Consider the following 19,251-nt stretch of genomic DNA (forward strand, 5'->3'; position numbering starts at 1 on the left):
CTCTCTTGCAACTGCATTTCAGAAGCAGAGTGTGTGTATGTTTCTGCTGCAGGGAGATGTTTTTCCTGGTCTTTGGAAATGACAGAGAGACCACAGGCTCAGGGAGAACGGCAGCAGCACAGCCAAATGGGAGTATCAGGGGAGTTTCACAAGAGGTAAGAAGGCATAGAAAGATGTTAGGCCTTCCAACAGTGCACAGAGAGCAGTCAGCCAGTCATCTTAAGGAAGGCAAAAGCAGCCAAAAGAAGGACAAAGGACGAAAGAGGATGCCAGTAGCGATTGGCTGAGGTGGAACCCCACTTCCTATCTGATGGCAAGGCTAGAGAGCTTCAATCTGGAGAGGGAAGTTGTCTGTTTGGCAACCTCTTCATCCCTTGTCCAAGGATGCGGAGGGACTGGCAAGCCCCTGGAACTTCAACATAGTTTATTCTGCTTCTGCTACTTATAGGAAGGTAAGAGGCTGTGGTTAGGGCACCAACACCCAACCCTCTAACCACAGGAAAGGTGATGTGGCAATTTGCTTCAATTTTACAATTTCACCAGGCATTGCCTGTACACTTCGAAGCATGCCTTTGCAATCATATGGACTACTGGTGGTTTTTAATGAAAGCTGAATTCTGTGATCAACACCAGGTCCCATCCCCCCTCCCTTGTTGTTGTTGTTGTTGTTGTTGTTGTTGTTGTTGTTGTTGTTTTGCACTCCAACAAAACCACAGCACACAGGTAGCCTGGTGTGTACAGAAAATACCACTCCTACCTAATGTTTTCCTCCTGCAACCATTATTTTCCTTAAAATTCCAGACTCTACAACAGTTCCGTTGTGAAACACAGAACAGAGCACATGTTACATGTGTGCAGCTATTAACATAAATAAATAGGAGTCAAGGTGATTGTGATACTTTAATCCAGCCTTTCTCAACCTGTGGGTCCCCAGATGTTGTTGAACTACAACTCCCATCACCCCTAGCTAGCAAGGCCAGAGCTCAGGGATGATGGGAGTTGTGGTCCAACAACATCTGGGGACCCACAGGTTGAGAACCGCTGCTTTAATCTCAGTTGCAGAACACAGAAGCCTGTGAACAACATGCTGTACCCAGTAACCAGAGATACTGGCAGTCTCAAGGGGGCTGGCAGAGAAAGGTCTGCTTCTTACCAGCAGTATTTTTGCGGAGTTCATCAGAAAGCTGGTAATTCTGAGTCCGAAGTTCCAGTAGCTGAGCCTAGCAAGAGAAACAGTAAAGAATGAAGAAGCTGGCAGGGCCAGTCAGTGCAGAACTCTGGCCAGGTTTGTGGCCAAGAGCCCAGGGCTTTTTCCACTGATCAAGCCGGGAACATGAGTTCCTTGGGAAACAATGCGTGGGACACTTTTTGAAGAAGAGTCTCATAATAATAATAATAATAATAATAATAATAATAATGTAGTAGTATTAACAGTTCAAGGTGATCAGAGATAGGACTTGACCCGATCTTAGTAACCACCCATTTAAGAAATGACTCTCCAAAGTTCATCATCTCTATAGACTTATTCATAAAGGTCCATGAAATATTATCAAAGGCCTTCTATGAATCTATAAACATCAATGCCCCTTACTTTTCATTTCTCACCTCCAGATATTCTATTATTTTAGTTGTATTCCTTATATTGTCTTTCAACTGATAATATAATATATATGTCTACCCTGGAGTTTGATATGGGGGATATGGAAGCAGCAATCTGGAAGAAATGGAAAGACTGCCATCAGCCTTCCATATGTCTGCATCAGTTTCCCCCATTTGTTATTTTTGAATGCAGCCTTTCCCAACTTGTGGCCAAAGCTCCCATCGTCCCTAACCCCTCGGCTAGGGCTGATGGGAGCTATTATTATTAAATTTGTTACGTCGCTTTATCTTGCCCAGGGCAACCCAAAGTGACTTACTACCAAAGAGACAGACAACCCCTTCCCCACATTAAGACCGACACTCCAAAACACCCGGAGGGGAGGGCACCAGCTTGAAGAAGGGTGTTTTGGCATCAAAAGCCTTGATAGCAACTAGTTTTTCTGGCCACCAATAAGTGACTCTGGGATTGTGGGACGAGGTGCCAAACACCACGCGGTCAGCCATATTTCACTCAGGAGTTCAGAGCCGGGGACTTTCTGGGGAACTCCAGAGGTTATATTCAAACAACACCCATCAAGCCCAGCCAGCAGAGCCAATGGTCAGGGCTAATGGGAGTTGTAGCCCAGGAACACTGGATGGTCACAGGTTTTCCCACTCCTGCTTTATAGTCTTAACTCTGTTCCCTCACAACAGCACACTCCACAACTTGCATATGTTTTTGATCTGTGAAAGAAATCATTGTATCAGCTGCCTTCTTCCCCACAAGAGATAGTTGTGTTTCAGCAGCAAAGCAAAAAGCATACATTGTTTGAGTGCTGGAAAGAGTTGCTGCAGGTATCAGAAAGTCAACATAACCAAGTCTGGAAAAGGGCAGAAAGAGTCCTTGTGTTTATCACATGACAAACCCCCTCCATGGCTCCTTTCATTGCTAGCTGGTTTCTCCTGACACTGAACTGACTCCCTCAAGGTCCTAAAACAAAATGAAGTGGACCAAGTTTCTTACTGTGTTATATTCATCCAGAACGGGGAACCTTGCTGTTGGACTACAGTTCCCATCATCCCTGACCACTGGCTCTGGTGGCTGGGGCTGATTGGAGTTGGAGTGCAAGATCATCTGTAGGGCTACAGGTTCCCTCGTATACATCAAAAACCTACTTGCGAAAACAGGCAGCACCCTTACAGTGAAATTAACATGCCCCTTCACAGGTAAAATTCCCCACTGTGCATGTGATTAATCAAGGACCAATGGGCCCTTATGCACTCTGGAAAAGCAACCTGTGATCTGGTTATTGGACCAAAGGCGGCTGGGGAGTGGGAGTAAGAGATCAAGGAATGGGATATATCATCGTAGAATTGTAGAGTGGGAAAGGACCCCAAGGATCTTCTAGTTCAATGCCCTACAATGCAGGAATCTCATCCAATTTGAAGCCATGCCAGACCCTGCTTAGGATTCCAAATGTGCTAACAGTTTTACAGTGGTGCCTCGCAAGATGAAATTAATCCGTTCCACGAGTCTCTTCGTCTAGCGGTTTTTTCGTCTTGCGAAGCAACCCTGTTAGCGGCTTAGCGCTATTAGCGGCTTAGCGGCTATTAAAGGCTTAGCGGCTTAGCGGCTAAAAGGCTATTAGCGGCTTAGCGGCTTAGAAAAAGGGGGGAAGGGGGGGAAATCGCAAGACTCGCAAGACTTTTTCGTTTTGCGAAGCAAGCCCATAGGGAAATTCGTCTTGCGAAGTGCATCGAAAAATGGAAAACCCTTTCATCTAGCGGGTTTTTTGTCTTGCGAGGCTTTTGTCTTGCGGGGCACCACTGTATTGTTTGATCTCTTCTTTTATAAAAGCAACTGGAGAATGGGAACTTCATTCACCATTTTTCATGCTTCAAAAGTAAAGCAGCGTGACTGAAACTCTCAGCAGTGAATCAGGAAGGGCTACTGACTATGTTCTACCTCCAAGGTTGCAAGTATTACGTCTCTGAATAGCAGTTGCTAGGAATCACAAGGGGGCAGTTCTCAGGTCCTGCTTGCAGACTTCCCACTGACATCTGCTTGGCCACTCTGAAAACAGGGTGCTGGACTAGATTGGCCTTTGGCCTGATCTTCCAGGGCAGCCAGAGGGAAAACAACTGAGGAAAGCAGCAGCAAGAGAAGAAAGCAAAGGAGGACGTGACACTGCTTCCCCTGCAGGGATGAACTGAGGCCCCAAAGATTCTGGGGCACAGCAAGGTGCAAGATGATGGAAATCAGCAAAGATGCCTTGGCATATATTTATGTATGCTAGGAGGACCAAATAGCAAATGAGAACAGGGCTCCATGAATAGTTAAATAGAAGAGCGAATGGTGGCAGGAGAGGAAAGCTACATCTGCTAGAATCCCCTCTTCTACAACTATTTAAAACACATGTGAAGAAGGTTTGACCCTCCAGGTGTTGCTGGACTACAACTTCCATTATCCCTGGCCATGCTTGCTGAGGTTGATGCAGTTGTAATTCAGCACCATCTGGAGGAACAAAGATTGCCCATACGATTTAAAGGGCAAAGGAACTCCATTCTTCATTCTCTTTGTCTCTTAGTATACAGAAGGCCAGCAAGTCCTGCAAGAAGTGGGGAGGCAAAAGTAGAGTTAGAGCATGGTAGGGTGGGTTGGGGGAAGCATGTTTATTCTACTTTATTTCTTTAATATATTTAGATACTGCCTTTCATCTGAAATGACAAGATCATAAAAAAGAATGCACAATGCTGGCAGTAATGACCAGCGAAGGCCAGAGAAAATAAGTGGGTTTTGAACAAGGGTTTTTAGCGACATCAGTGTTGGTGCTCAGCTTAGTTTAGATGAGGTGACAATTCCACAGACAGGAGGCCACGAAAAGGATGGGGTTTTTTTATTTTAAAAATCTGTGAACCATCCTGAGATCTTTTGATGAAGGACAGTATATAAATTAAAATAAATAAATTTATTTTCAGTTCATTTGAGAATTTGCCAATGATAATTTTGGGGGAGGCAACAGAAAGCAGACCGAAAAGTTTAAAGCAAACATCAGCAGGGGCTGCCAATTCAAAAGTACTGTGCTTGATAATTCCCACAGGCAAAGGGCTGGCTTAAAGGTAAAGGGACCCCTGACCATTAGGTCCAGTCGTGGCCGACTCTGGGGTTGCGGCACTCATCTCGCTTTATTGGCCGAGGGAGCCGGTGTACAGCTTCAGTGTCACGTGGCCAGCATGACTAAGCCACTTCTGGCGAACCAGAGCAGGACACGGAAATGCCGTTTACCTTCCTGCCAGAGCGGTACCTATTTATCTACTTGCACTTTGATGTGCTTTCGAACTGCTAGGTTGGCAGGAGCAGGGACCGAGCAACGGGAGCTCATCCCGTCGTGGGGATTAAGGCACAAGCAGGGAACCTGTGGCCCTCCAGATCTTGTTGAATTCCAGCCCCAGCTGGAACACTGGGGGGATGGGAGCTGCAACCCAGAAACATCTAGAGCAGCCATTCTCAACCTGAAGGGCAGGATGCGGACAGTTCCCAGATGTTGTTGGACCACAACTCCCATCATCCCTGACCACTCTTCCTGCTGGCTAGGGATGATGAGAGTTGTAGTCGAACAACACCTGGGGACTTGGGAAAGGCTCATCTAGAGGGCCACAGGCTACTCAGCCCTGACCTAATGCGTTTTTAACCATGAACCTGAAAGAACAAATGCAGCAAACACACACACATATATCACACAACTAATTAAACAATCTACAGCCTTTTAAATATGTATTTTGGGTGGGGGGGCGGCGTTGTTGGTTTGTTATTGGGGTTTTATCATTATGTACTTAGGTTCTCTTTATGGGTGATCTTGGGGTGAAAGGCGCTATACAGATTTAATAAACAAATAATAACAGCACCCACCCAGTTCTGGCCCCCAGCCTCAAATCTTCAGGAATCACCACTCTCTGCATCTCTACCCTGCTCTCCCCAAAATCATAATGGCAACCTGACCCCCACCAGCCCTGAATACTTTCAACAGCACCCACCCCCACCCCGCGCTCATGACACCCACTGGGTGCTGTTCCTCCCAACGCCCCGCCCCACTCCTCTCCCCACCCACCCACCGGGCCGCCCGGCCATACGCACCTGCATGCGCTCGAACTCCTCCTCAGACAAGGCCTGCGCCATCTTCCCTCCCCCTCCGGCCCCCGGTTCGGATCCTGCTTGGTTCGACCCACGAGAGGAGGAGGGAAGGCGGGGGAGGAGGAGGAGGAGGGGGAGGAGAAGCCCCGCCCCCGCCCGGCCCGGGATGGCTTTAAGAGGAGATCATAGAGAGGAAGCCGGGAAGAGGAACCAGCTGAATGGGGGGTTTCAGGCTCTCTCGCTCTCGCTCTCTCCTCCCTCCCCACTCCCACCGGAAGCAGAGCGGCATGAGCGAAGGCGGGGGGAAGAGGGAAAGGCGCCTGGAGGCCGGAAGTGGGAAGGGTAGACGGGCCGGAGACCGGAAGTAAGGGAGCATAGAGGTGCCGAAGACCGGACGTAAGGGAGCATAGAAGTGCCGAAGACCGGAAGCGCGGAGGAGGAGGAGGAGAAGCGCGACGAGCGAAGATGACCAAGAGGCCAGGAGGCAGCTTAACTCTTCGCGCTTCTCCTCTTCCCTTCCTCGCCAGTATTATGGGATGGAACTGGGGAAAGTAGAAAGTGCGGAGGCCGCTGGCTCAGCGGGGAAGCTGCGCGCTCCTTTCCCTGCGCCTTAAGACGCGGGGCGGAGGTGGAAAGAGGCCGCAGCGGAGCCCACAGAGGCCCGCGCTCTTGGATAGATTTCGGCGCTTTCCACAGCCCTTCTTTCGGCGGAGGGGGCACCGCATCCCTCCTGGCCTGGCTGGAAGCAGGCGAGGGTCGTCAAGCTCCATCCTTTTAATCTCTCTCTCTCTCTTGTTTAGTCGTGTCCGACTCTTCGTGACCCCCTGGACCAGAGCACGCCAGGCACTCCCGTCTTCCACTGCCTCCCGCAGTTCATGTTCGTAGCTTCGAGAACACTGTCCCACCATCTCGCCCTCTGTCGTCCCCTTCTCATTGTGCCCTCCATCTTTCCCAATATCAGGATCTTTTCCAGGGAGTCTTCTCTTCTCGTGAGGTGGCCAAAGTCTTGGAGCCTCAGCTTCAGGATCTGTCCTTCCCGTGAGCACTCAGGGCTGATTTCCATAATAATGGAGAGGTTTGATCTTCTTGCAGTCCATGGGACTCGAGTCTCCTCCAGCACCATCATTCAAAAGCCTCAATTCTTCGGCGATCAGCCTTCTTTATGGTCCAGCTCTCACTTCCATAGATCACTAGTGGGAAAACCATAGCTTTAACTATATGGGCCTTGGTCGGCAAGGTGATGTCTCTGCTTTTTAAGATGCTGTCTAGGTTTGTCATTGCTTTTCTCCCAATTTCTTTTTCTTTCTCTTAGCGGACAGTTTTTAGGAAGCGAGCGCCGTAGAACTATTGCAAGAAGAATTCTCGGAGATTAGGAAAACTACTGGACTCTTACTGCAGGAGGGGGAGATTTAGATGTCCTCCTTGTTTCCGCTTTCCTCCCCCCCTCAAATAATTAAGGAAAACAGCAACCATTTACAGTGTAGTCAGGGAGAGAAAGTTACGTTCCCACAAAGCGGAAGTGGGCTCCATGGAGATCAGGCACATTTCCCTCCTAGAGCGGCTTTCAGTCAGTGGAAGTTGGTTGCCCTTGGACGGGAGAGTTTAAGACAGGCTTCCTCAAACTCAGCCCTCCAGATGTTTTGAGACTACAGTTCCCATCATCCCTGACCACTAGTCCTGCTGGCTAGGGATCATGGGAATTGTAGGTCAAAAACATCTGGATGGCTGAGTTTGAGGAAGCCTGGTTTAAGATATGATTATAGCTGCCGTTGCCGGGTTATTCTTGCAGAAGCACTAGAAGCTGCCTTGCAGCAGAGTGAGGCCATTGGGGTGGGGGTGGGTATGTGTGTATATATATATATGTATATATATATATATGTATATGCAGGTTTTGGTGTCTTCGGGTGTCTTCCCGTGTAAGAGTTGGGGTGTCTAGGCGACGTTTCGACGAGGTCTCACTCGTCATCTTCAGGCTGGTGCTTTCGGCTTCTTGTTACTGGAACAGAGCAGGATCTCAGTGTTTGAGTTCCTATAAATACTGTTGAGGGGGTGTGGTGTATAGCCTCCAACGTTCTGGGCAGAGAGGAAGTTCCCAGGTTGGTGTGCACAACCAAAAGAAACCAAAGAAAAGGCACACCAACCTGGGAACTTCCTCTCTGCCCAGAACGTTGGAGGCTATACACCACACCCCCTCAACAGTATTTATAGGAACTCAAACACTGAGATCCTGCTCTGTTCCAGTAACAAGAAGCCGAAAGCACCAGCCTGAAGATGACGAGTGAGACCTCGTCGAAACGTCGCCTAGACACCCCAACTCTTACACGGGAAGACACCCGAAGACACCAAAACCTGCATTCCTGTACCCGTGAAAATCTACGAAAGCAAATATATGTATACGAAAGCATATATATATATATATATATATATATATATATATATATGTATATAATATATAATATATACACATACATAAACGGGTTGGGAGGGGTGTTAGGGGAGGGGTAGTACCTCTGGTGGGTGACACTTCCTGCTCCTTCTGGGTCATTTTGTCCACCTTTGGTCTCCGCCCTGCACTTGGCTCTTACCTGTGGCTCCTAGAAGCTGTCAGCATGCACCGGCAGCTACATCCCAGGAAGCAGCTTTGACTGGCTGGCTAAACCAGGTGAAGCGAGCCAATGAATCTCAAACCCTTGGGGCTTCCCCTACATGTGAAGACAGGCTCCGGCAGATGGACGAGAACCATCATGGGTCCAACGGTCAAGAGGGGGGTTTCTGCACATGCTGTAGAGGGAAGTGGGGAGCAAATGGGGCTTTCCAACCTGGAAAACTGATCCTAAACCTCTGCTGCCTTGCAGGATATATTCGGGAGAAGAAAAGGTTAAGGAGTAAGCCCTACACAAAGGTGGTTGGATGGTGCTTCGTACACCTCCTTCCAGAAACTCTTGCAGCCAAGCTGATGCCTAACATATTACTCTGCTTTCGTTTGGTCCACATCAGCGAGGCAGAGGAGGGTGGTGTCATCTGGGCAGCCCTGGACTTCCATACAAGCTTGTGCCCCAGGGAGGTCACTTTGGTGCTGCAAATGCAGTAGTTTGACGTCACCTGTAGAGGTGCGCTCTTTTGTCTCTCAGGAAAGATTTATGCCAATAAAAATACACGTGTACAAACGTGTGCATGTATCTATGGTTTGGCATTAGCTGCAGTACTTCACAGTATGGCTGCCATATACAAAAAAAGCTAAGCCTCTTGAAGTCTCCTAGAGTACAGACATGGCTTCAAGCTGACTGTGGTGTAGAATATACAGTTCTTTCATTCAGCCTCAACAAGAGATTTAAAGTACTTGCCCTCAGGTTCTTGTACCACAGTTATCTGCCACTTACGAAGGGTAGACACCTGTATGATTGGCAGCATTCCCTCATAAAATATTCACAAGTGGCAAGAGGAATTACAACATCCCTGTCTGAGAGTGACAAGTGAAAGAAGTAGTGACAAGTTGTACTGATGCACACCTTTCATGTCTATTTAGCAGTATGGTCTTAAAATTGGACTCTCGAGTGCAAAAGTGTACTGTGGATTAGTGACCCTAATTTTGTTGTGTCTAGGTTTAGTATATGACTCCCAGAATGTTCAGCACCCAGATAGTAAATTGGAAGGCCCCCCACCCCACCCTCAGCTATACCAAAATTTTAATCAAGGTGTGGGGAAATGCTGTCCTGAGTAACCAAATGACTCCTGCAAATTCAAAAACTGACCATCCCTGGCCTAAAATAAGGTATATGTACAAACTTCATGGCTGCTGGTTTCTGCCAGCCTTAACAGCATCGTTTGAACTGAGTAGCAGTCTTCTTATTCAGCACCAGGGGTGGAATTCAGCATCACTCTCTTCCTCTTATTTCATCTGTGCAAGCATTTCAGTTTGCAGGACAGAAAGACCTCTCCCAAAAAAAAAAACCCTTCCCCCATGCTCTGCTCTGGAGGATATTCTGACCAGCACCCTGAGCCAAAGGGGGCTCCTCTTCCATGGAGGCCAGCGGGGGTGGAGGAAGAGAAGGGAGGAAAGCCCTATAGAGCAAGCAGAAGTCTTAGCACAACACTTCCGCTGACAGGGTCTGGTTAGGTGAATCGCAACACCAAAGTCCCACCATCTTATGACATCCAGCTTAGTGTGGCTTTAAAAACAGAGAGAAAAACTCTTTATATACACTCATGACTGAATTCTCCACACGACACAATGAGGAAACAGGTACTACAGTAGCTATAGAAAATGATCATTGCTGGTTTATTTGTTTAGAAGCCTCTAGTACTGGTAGTGGGAATGTTTAAACATACAAAGTAAAAGGACAGAAGGCGCAATCTGGGTCATCACTGAGGGTGTAGAATCCACAACAGGAAAACCAGCCCCTTCCCTCAGCCCGAAATTCTATCCCTTTCATCCCCTTAATCAGACTCAACCTTTTGTTAATGGAACCCAGTTCTACTCCTTTTAAGATCTATGACCACTTGCCCTAATCTTATTTTTGCAACTTCCTCTGCTCTCGGTCCTCTTGCTTCTTACAAACAACACACACTGGAATACCACTACAGCGTCTGGTTTACATTGAACACTCACTCCTGTTACCCTCATTTCCAGCTCAAAAAGGTCCCAGCCTAGAAACCACCCATATTTCCTCCTACCCCGTGACAACCTCCAGTAAGGCAGCTCTTCTCGGTTTCAAAGGGTGAAATTCAACATCATGCTAAGGTGATTGTTCCTTTTTGGCTTGCCAGATGGAGCAATCCCCCGCCCGCTGTTCCAGAAGTTCTCCCAACCTCCCCAGAGCCAATTTCATGGGACGTGTGGATGAGATGAAGAGAAGGCCCACACTAGAAATGGAGGGTCGGGCACTGGGTTTCTGTGGACAGGCCTCATTAGTTGAATCCCACCCAAAATTACACTTTCTGAAGGACAGACGTCTGGTATTCCATTTTCCAGCACAGACTTCAGACTATGCTGTGATTCTAAAGTGCGGGAGAGACGCAAGGCCCTCTAGAAGCTGTTGGATTTAAACTGCCATCAGCCGCAGCCAGGATGGCCAATGATCAGGGGATGACGGCAGGTAGAATCTCATAACTTCTTAGAGGGGCACAAGTTACCCTAAAAAGCCATAAAAGCTTAGTGCTTTTAGATAGTATTTTGAGACAGCTACTCCTGGGTGACCACTTCTGTTTCGAGGGTTGTTCACACACATTCACACAGTGGTGAGGCTAATACTGGAGCCCAAATGATTGTCTCTGCAGCAATTGCGGCCACACATTTACACCCAACAAAGAGCTGGGTCATACAGAAGCCCGCTTCCAGTTTTTTAAAAAACTAGTGGATTCAATAAACAGTACAGTCTCATTTGCTCTCTGTTTCTCCTAATGTCCATTTGGTATGCAAAAAGTTTTTGAGTATATAAAAAAAACTTGATTATAGCTTCATTTATATTAAAACAAACAGGGGTGACAATTAAATGCTGTGTGGCAGTAATGTACCCTTAAATGCAACCCACATGAGCAAGAACATTATTTCACGAATTTTTCTGCCTCTGCACCCCACTCCCTTTCTTTGCCCACAAAGAAGTCACAAGGGACAAAAATAAAGTTTTTCTGCGGTCAGGTCAGAACTAAAGGAAAGAGACGAAGAAGAAAAAATTAAAAATTAAAAGCGGTAGTTTCGATAAAACGTTGAATTTGCCGACTTAAACAAGAAAGGGTGAGAGTTACGAATAAAAAACGTCCGATAACTATATAAAATAAACCTAACTTCTTTTAAAGGGGAGAGTGCCTCTAAATTACGCAAAAGCAAGGAGGCCACTTTCTCCTCCTCTCCCACCTTAATTTCCCCAAATTATATACAGCAAAGGCGCAAGAATGCAAACTGAGGGTTGGAGTGAATGAACTGAGGTTTCTGGCTATACGCTCCTCACACAGTGTTAAAGAAACGCCCTACTAACGTTTAAAATGGCAGGTTTAGGGAAACGCAAAAATCCATTATTCCCAGAGTTTCTGAAGCTTGGGTCCAGAAGGCTTAGGGCCCCTCACTTTGTGATGGGACACCCTATTTCTCTTGCTCCAGGGGAGGACTGGTACTATATGGCTCTGCAAGCCCTCTTTCCCGTGGCCCTCTTGCTAAAGAGGCAGTAGCTCAAGCTCTCCCAAAATATGGAATGTCGGGGAAAGGAAGGGGCACAGCCTATAGCAGCAGAGGGGAAGAAGCCTCCAAGATTTGAGGGAGAGGAACAGTCAAGAGCAGGAGCAGGGCACGGTGAGTAAGGGTGGGAGCCTTCTCCGGCTCCTCTTCCACTGCCGAAAAGTCCCAAGCGCTGCCATCACGAATCATCTTCCATGCTGAAACTGGAGCGGCGGCTGCTGCCCTTAGAGGCGCCAGGCGAGACGGAGGAGAGGAGCGGATCAGAGGCACCCAGCGGGGACAGAGCGGTCCCATCGTCCATGAGAACATCCTGCAGGGCTCCCCCGTCAGAGCCCAGAGCAAGGCCCAGCCCCAGTTCCTCTGCTGTGAAGGGCAGGTCCAGGGACTCTGCAAAGGAAGGAAGCGGGTCTCCTCCCAAGGGCTGAGTCAGAAGCCCCTGTGCCGAAGTCAAGGGCAGACCGTGCATCTGCACCTGCAGTTCCAGCTCCTGGGGAAGAGACCAGAGACGGGAGAGTGAGACCCAGCAGCATGCCTGAACTACACCTTCTGCATCCCGCCCCACCCCTACCCCCTCCTGAGCACGGCACCCGCTTCTTCTACCTGCACTCGGAGCTGCAGGCTGCGGTTGGCCTGTTCCAACTTGCGCTGCCGGAGTTCCATCTCTTTCGAGTGCTGCTGCTCTTTCTGCAGCTTCCGGATGTAATCCACCGAGGCTTTGAGGATGGTTCCTTTGTTCCAGCGCATCTCCCTAGGGAGGAGGGGGAAGAGGAGCTCGTCACCTGGGCAAGCAAGGTCCGCGCATTCCTTTTATTTATTTATTAAAGTTCTTACGTTACATCGGTAAACATTATCGTATTACATCGCAAGGCTGATTATACTATAATTTCCAACATGTATACAGTGGTACCTCTGAATACGAACGGGATCCGTTCTGGAGCCCCGTTCGCATCCTGAAATAAACGTAAGACGCGACTGCGCGTCTGTGTGTGCGTGGGTCGCATTTTGCCGCTTCTGCGCATGATGTCATTTTTGAGTGCGCATGCGCGAGCGGCGAAACCCGGAAGTAATGCGCTCCATTACTTCCAGGTCGCCATGGAGAACAACCCGAAAATACTTAACTTGAAGCTACTTCAACCCGAGGTATGACTCTACAAAGTTTATATATTAAAAGGGGGGGAAGAAAGAAAAAACAAGGGCAAAAAACTATTCCAAAATCATATATACACCAACACTTTGGACTTCCTGTCTATCCTGTTACATATCCCTTTTTTACAAATGAATGTACTCTTATTATTGTATATTTCGTTACATTTTATCTAATACATTCCTATATCAATATGTACCCTTGGTCTTATTTCTCAACCCAGTCCCTCTCCAATGTCAACCGAACGCTAGCACAGATAGCGAACCATTACTGTATTTTTGAACATATATCTTATATCTATCCCACTTTTCCATAAATTTTTGTTTTGAATTGTCTCTCAGGCTATTTGTCAACTGCGTCATTTCAGCAAATTCTTGTAGCTTGTTATGCCAATCTGTTATTGTTGGGGCTTCTTCTTCCTTCCACCCCTTTGCTACCAAAGTCCGAGCTGCAGCCGTTGCATATAAAAATACCTCCCTAAAGGCATTTGGGATGCCCCTGCCAACAATACTTAACAGAAATGCCTCTGGTCTTTTTAGAAATGTTTCCAAACTTTTTTTTAACTCGTCATAAATTAAGGTCCGTGCATTCCAATACATACATACACACACACTAAGAAGAATTACTGGAGCAAGGTCCGGTTGAGTCCAGCATCCTGTTTCCAACAGCAGGACAGCCAGATACCCCATGGCACTCGCAAGCAGGGCACCAAAAGGATGCCAGCCCTAGAATCTGCAGCCCTAGTTATCATGGCTAGTGGACTAAGCAATGTAGGACCTCCCACAAAATGTTGCTGTGTGTACATGGCTGGCTGGCAGGCTCCCTACCCGCTGCCAGGATACTCCATTCTTTCCTTCCTTCTCTCCTCCTGCCAGTCAGTCAGTTTCCATGACCACTGGGCATGCCAAGTCCTCATCGCATTGTTTTCTGAGTTTTTCCTTTCCCTGCCGCCCAAGGGATTTTATCCTAAAGATTTTGGAGCTCCTCCAACTTTGGGGTTGCACCAAGTCTGCTGACACCTCCCCACTTCTACGCAGACGGTATCACTCTGGCTACATATGGAGAGGAATTCAGAGAATGAATCCTTCATGAGTATACAGACATATATACAATATATTCTACTCAGTACTGTATACACTGGTAAGATATAGCTCAAAGGACAAAAAAATCTTGCCACCCAAACTATCACTACTGAAGACACATTTAGAATACAACAGCGGTTAGAAGGTGGATGAATGCACTGCCACCAGCCTGATGCCCCCCTCCCCAATATTTTGGATTACAATTCCCATCTGCCCCAGTGAACACAGCTAATGGTGGCTTAGGGCCCTCGTATTTACGGGACTGCCTCTCCTGGTCTGCCCCACAGAGGACCTTAAGGTCCATGAATAACTATAGCTTAGAGGTCCCGGGCCCTAAGGAAGTCAGACTACCCTCCACCAGGGCCAGGGACTTTTCAGTGATGACTCCAACCTGGTGGAATGCTCTGTCCCATGAGACTAGGGCCCTTCAGGATTTAACCTCCTTCCGTCGGGCCTGTAAGACAGAGCTATTCTGCCTGGCCTTTAATTTGAATTCAAATTAATTCCCCCTCCCCTTTTATGAAGATTACCCACTCTTGAGACCCCACAGCTAATTCTCCCCCGGCCTCCTTGCTGGCCCAAGTAGGACCAATTCAGCCAGCTAGCCCTGGGGATTATCTAATGCTTATTTCCCCTAAATTGATTTCTGAATTTTGAATTTTATTGTTATTCATGTTTTTATACTGTATTTTATGCTGATTTTACAATTAAAGAGTTTTAAATTTGTTGTTAGCTGCCCTGAGCCCAGTTTTTGAACCGAGAAGGACAGGGTATAAATAATTTATTATTATTATTATTATTATTATTATTATTATTATTATTATTATTATAGCTGTAGCCCAATACTTCCAGAGGGTGCCATGTTGACAGAGGGTGGCCTACACTTGCAGGCTTCTCAAGGGAGGGGAACTCACAGCCTTCCTCCATGCATCGTACCCACCCACCCAACAGGCCTTTATCTCATGGTGCTGAGCAGTTGTCATTCATCTACTATACTTACGGATCATTCGATTTGGGGATGAGAGTCCCCAGCTCTTTGATACGGTCGTTGATATTGAACCGCCGCCGCCGCTCAACTGCCAAGAGGGAGAGAAACGTAAGTGGCACTAGATATCATTAAAGCACAGCTACTCGTCTTAACTTTATTAGTTTAAGAAAATAACAAAAAACCTCATTTCCACAGCACTTTCCAGAAAGCAAAGCATTTTGCCATTCGATCAACTCATTTAACCCCACAACAGCCCTATAAGGTAGACTAGGCAGAGAATGCGGTGCCTTGTCCAAAGTCAGCCAGGTATTTCTCTCTGCCTGGTACACCTCCAAACCTCAAACTATACCTTACTGGCATGAGCCCTGGATTGAGGGCTGGGGGGTATGATGAAATGCCACACAAGCAGAGAACCAAGTGGAACTGGGCACCAGATTCACCTTCCCAAGGATCTCGGCTTTCTTTAGAGAGAGAACCCAGGCTTCCAGCCCTTATGGTTGTAAAGATAGGCTTGTAAACATGTAGCAGTGCTGGATTTACGTATAAGCTAAAGAAGCTATAGCTTAGGGCCCCACTCTCTTGGGGCCCCCAAAAAATTTAAAGGAAAAAAACCTGGATGTACATTTCCAAAATATAAGATAAAAAACAAATAAAATAAAACCTACATGCAGCAACAGCGTTTTGTGTTGTGTAGGCTCCTATGGTGTAGGTAATGGGCCCCGCCTGCTCCCTAAAATATCACTGCTTTTGTTCTGTGCAAATGGCTTCAGATACCTGTTAGGTCCATAAATTACCATACAGTATATATTCAACACAAAAAACAGCCAGAATTTGTTGTTGACGAAGGACAGCTGGACATATAAAGGGCCCCATTACCTTCAGTAGCTTAGGGCCTCATCAAACCTAAATCTGGCCCTGGCATGTAGGCAGCACCGCTGGTGAAGTCTCAGGTGCCAGGCAGACTGCTCAATAATATTTCCAGTAGTCAGGAATTCAGTGACCTGAGTAGCTCCTTGTTCCTCCCCACTACCATCAACATGTGAAGGAGAAGCTGCCCGAACAGGCTTAACTTCCATAATTTATAAAGGCTGCAAGAATCCAGCGCCTTTTTGCGACAGAAGCTGGGGCATCTTGGTGCAGCATTTGCTCCTATTGTTGTGCCACAGCCTGTTCCAGTACCACACAGGGTGCTTTTTTTCTCAGTGCTTGTGCAAAATCTAGGCTTATACATGGTCACAAATGCAGCTCAGATACAGGCCCCAAATGGTGTGTTGGTAAAGGTAAAGGGACCCCTAACCATTAGGTCCAGTCGTGACTGACTCTGGGGTTGCGGCGCTCATCTCGCTTTATTGGCTGAGGGAGCCAGCGTACAGCTTCCGGTCATGTGGCCAGCATGACTAAGCTGCTTCTGGCGAACCAGAGCAGCACACGGAAACACCGTTTACCTTCCCACTGGAGCGGTACCTATTTATCTACTTGCACTTCTTGCTTTCGAACTGCTAGGTGGGCAGGAGCACAGACTGAGCAACGGGAGCTCACCCCGTCGCAGGGATTCGAACCGCCAACCTTCTGATCCCCTTCTGATCGGCAAGTCCTAGGCTCTGTGGTTTAACTCACAGCGCCACCCGCGTCTCTGCTGTGTTGGTACATCACACAAAATGTTTGGGGAAATGCGGTGGGGGCGAGATAGCAAAGTTACATTGGCTGCTACCAAACAAGTTGAGTCAGCCAATCTTGTTCTTAACCCATCAGATTAGCCCAGGGCATACTCTGTTAACTGACTCAGCCAGTTTGCACACTCCTACCTGATCAGGTCCACAAGCCTAGCAGCCTTGCACTTTTACTTCCTCTCCCAACACTGGTTTGAGTGGTGTCAACCAACCATCCCTCATTCCCCGCCCCTCTTTTGGATCAATCCAACAGGACCAACCAGTTTAGCATCGAAACCTCCAAACATACACCTTGGTTAACACCACCACCAATTTCCTCTTGCCCTTTGCTTTAAAACAATAATAGGGAACACCAAATTTAAAAATATGCATTCAAGTTTGGTAGGTTAAAATGCATCAGTGGACCAAAGGCATTGGTGTAACTAACACCCCCAAACAGTAAAGAGTACTGCAGGGGTCAGCAAACTTTTTCAGCAGGGGGCCGGTCCACTGTCCCTCAGACCTTGTAGGGGGCCGGACTATATTTTGAAAAAAAAAATGAACAAATTCCTGTGCCCCACAAATAACCCAGAGATGCATTTTAAATAAAAGGGCACATTCTACTCGTGAAAAACCACGCTGATTCCCACACCATCCGTGGGCCGGATTGAGAAGGCGATTGGGCCAGATCCGGCCCCCGGGCCTTAGTTTGGCTACCCATGGTGTACTGTATCAACTCTAGCTTAGCCCCAAAATTCTACACTCCTAGGATAGCTCAGCTGATAGAGCAGGAGTCTCTTAATCTCAGGAAGATTGGAAGAAGTTTAAAGATTACCTGCAGAAGCACTGTAAAATTAAGGAATGTTGAAATGACGTTTGATTGAAAATAAGTGGTACTCGTTAAGAGATGCTTAAGAAAATGTAAATAGGGATTGATAACTGGAAATTGATATCTATAATAATAGGTTAATATATGGGGTAAGGATGAACGTTAGAGGGTAAGGATTTGCTGAATTTAATATTTGAACTGGAATACAAAATGGGAGGTGTGAGGAGGTCAAGAAACTAGTGAAGAAAATATAAGATTTGAAAATATTAATCTATTTTTAGTTTTGATTTTTGGCTTTTCTCTTTGTTCTTATTCTTTATTCTCTATTTTTTTCTTCTTTCTTTTATTAGCTGTTTTTCTACTGTGTATTTTTTATTTGTTTTGTTTTTGTAGTTTAAATGTTGGAATTTGTTTTTATTGTTTGTGAAACATTAATAAATATCATTATAAAAAAACCCCAAAAGATTCCTGCATTGCAGGGGGTTGAGCTAATGTACCTTTTGGTCCCTTCCAACTCTACAGTTCTATGATTCTATGGCAACTCCCCTCATCCCTGAACATTGGCCATGCTGGCTGGTGATGAGACTGATCCTCTTTCAGGGACCCTGGGGGAGCTGCTGTCAATCAAAGCAGACAATGGAAACTGTCCTGAGTCAGTATAAGGCCCCTTTCTATGTACCTACAAGCTTCTCCACCCATGTATGCAATGCTTAAATGTAAAGGGACCCCTGACCATTAGGTCCAGTCATGGCCGACTCTGGGGTTGCGGCGCTCATCTCGCTTTATTGGCCGAGGGAGCCGGCGTACAGCTTCCGGGTCATGTGGCCAGCAAGACTAAGCCGCTTCTGGCGAACCAGAGCAGCGCACGGAAACGCCGTTTACCCTCCCGCCAGAGTGGTATCTATTTATCTACTTGCACTTTGATGTGCTTTCGAACTGCTAGGTTGGCAGGAGCAGGGACCGAGCAACAGGAGCTCACCCCGTCGCGGGAATTCGAACTGCCGACCTTCTGATCAGCAAGTCCTAGGGTCCTAGGGTCTGTGGTTTAACCCACAGCACCACCCCTGCATCCCTATGCAATGCTTAGGTTTCGAAATAACAAATAGATAACTAAATACTCTCCTGCCGTCATCAAGGTATCCAGCATTCCTTATCCTCAGAGCAGGCCCACTGAAATTTGCAGACATGAATAACTTTGGGTCCATTGATTTCAGCAGCACTTAAGTGGGACACAACGCAATATCACTTTAAACATTTTTAAGATGGTGTTTTCACCAGTAAAGGGTACTCACTCAGATTGTGGTTGTCTTTCTTCTGCCTTTCCTTCAGGAACGCTTTGGCTTCATTTTCTGCTAAGGAAGACACACAAGCCACAAAAATGATGGTCAGGGATGACTCTGAAGTCGCTACCCCTTCCCAGCTGTGCAGCCTCTTACTTCTGCTGAGACCTGATGGTTTGGAATGCAAGAACCCCCAGTACCTGACATCTCTCTCTTGATATTGGGCAGGTCAGCCGGGCAGGAGTTGCTAACTGTCACAGCTGGCTCCATCATTCCTGGGTTGTTGTACACATCCAGGAGGTTTCCAGAGACTGGCAGCTGCACATAATCATAGGAAGAGTTCAACTTACTTTCACATGGATAAGACTGGCCCAAGTGAGAAGTGGTCAAGGTCTCC

The 19,251-nt window shown here is 47.1% G+C and overlaps 3 protein-coding genes across 6 annotated transcripts in view; 1 reads left to right on the forward strand and 2 right to left on the reverse strand.

Annotated features, from left to right (window-relative positions):
* GRIPAP1 (GRIP1 associated protein 1) overlaps positions 1-5,998 on the reverse strand; it is a 66,147-nt gene extending 60,149 nt beyond the window's left edge. Inside the window, exons 1-2 of one of the 2 annotated variants that reach the window (XM_083482965.1) lie at positions 5,714-5,998; positions 1,154-1,220 (exon numbers count right to left, since the gene is read on the reverse strand). In XM_083482965.1, the coding sequence (XP_083339091.1) occupies positions 1,154-1,220; positions 5,714-5,755 (109 nt within the window). In that variant the 5' untranslated portion in view covers positions 5,756-5,998. The remainder of the gene's footprint in view (positions 1-1,153; positions 1,221-5,713) is intronic. The other variant, XM_083482966.1, reaches the window with a different exon arrangement.
* LOC310696923 (uncharacterized protein) overlaps positions 1-19,251 on the forward strand; it is a 164,588-nt gene that overhangs the window by 55,655 nt on the left and 89,682 nt on the right. The window lies entirely within an intron of this gene.
* The window catches only part of TFE3 (transcription factor binding to IGHM enhancer 3), a 36,024-nt gene continuing 26,739 nt past the window's right edge, over positions 9,967-19,251 (reverse strand). For 2 of the 3 annotated variants that reach the window (XM_083483081.1, XM_083483083.1), the window contains exons 6-10: positions 19,055-19,172; positions 18,867-18,926; positions 15,109-15,184; positions 12,483-12,630; positions 9,967-12,369 (exon numbers count right to left, since the gene is read on the reverse strand). In XM_083483081.1, the coding sequence (XP_083339207.1) occupies positions 12,061-12,369; positions 12,483-12,630; positions 15,109-15,184; positions 18,867-18,926; positions 19,055-19,172 (711 nt within the window). In that variant the 3' untranslated portion in view covers positions 9,967-12,060. The remainder of the gene's footprint in view (positions 12,370-12,482; positions 12,631-15,108; positions 15,185-18,866; positions 18,927-19,054; positions 19,173-19,251) is intronic. The other variant, XM_083483082.1, reaches the window with a different exon arrangement.

This window comes from Podarcis liolepis, assembly GCF_965112155.1.
Source record: "Podarcis liolepis genome assembly, chromosome: 17".
NCBI lineage: Eukaryota > Metazoa > Chordata > Lepidosauria > Squamata > Lacertidae > Podarcis > Podarcis liolepis.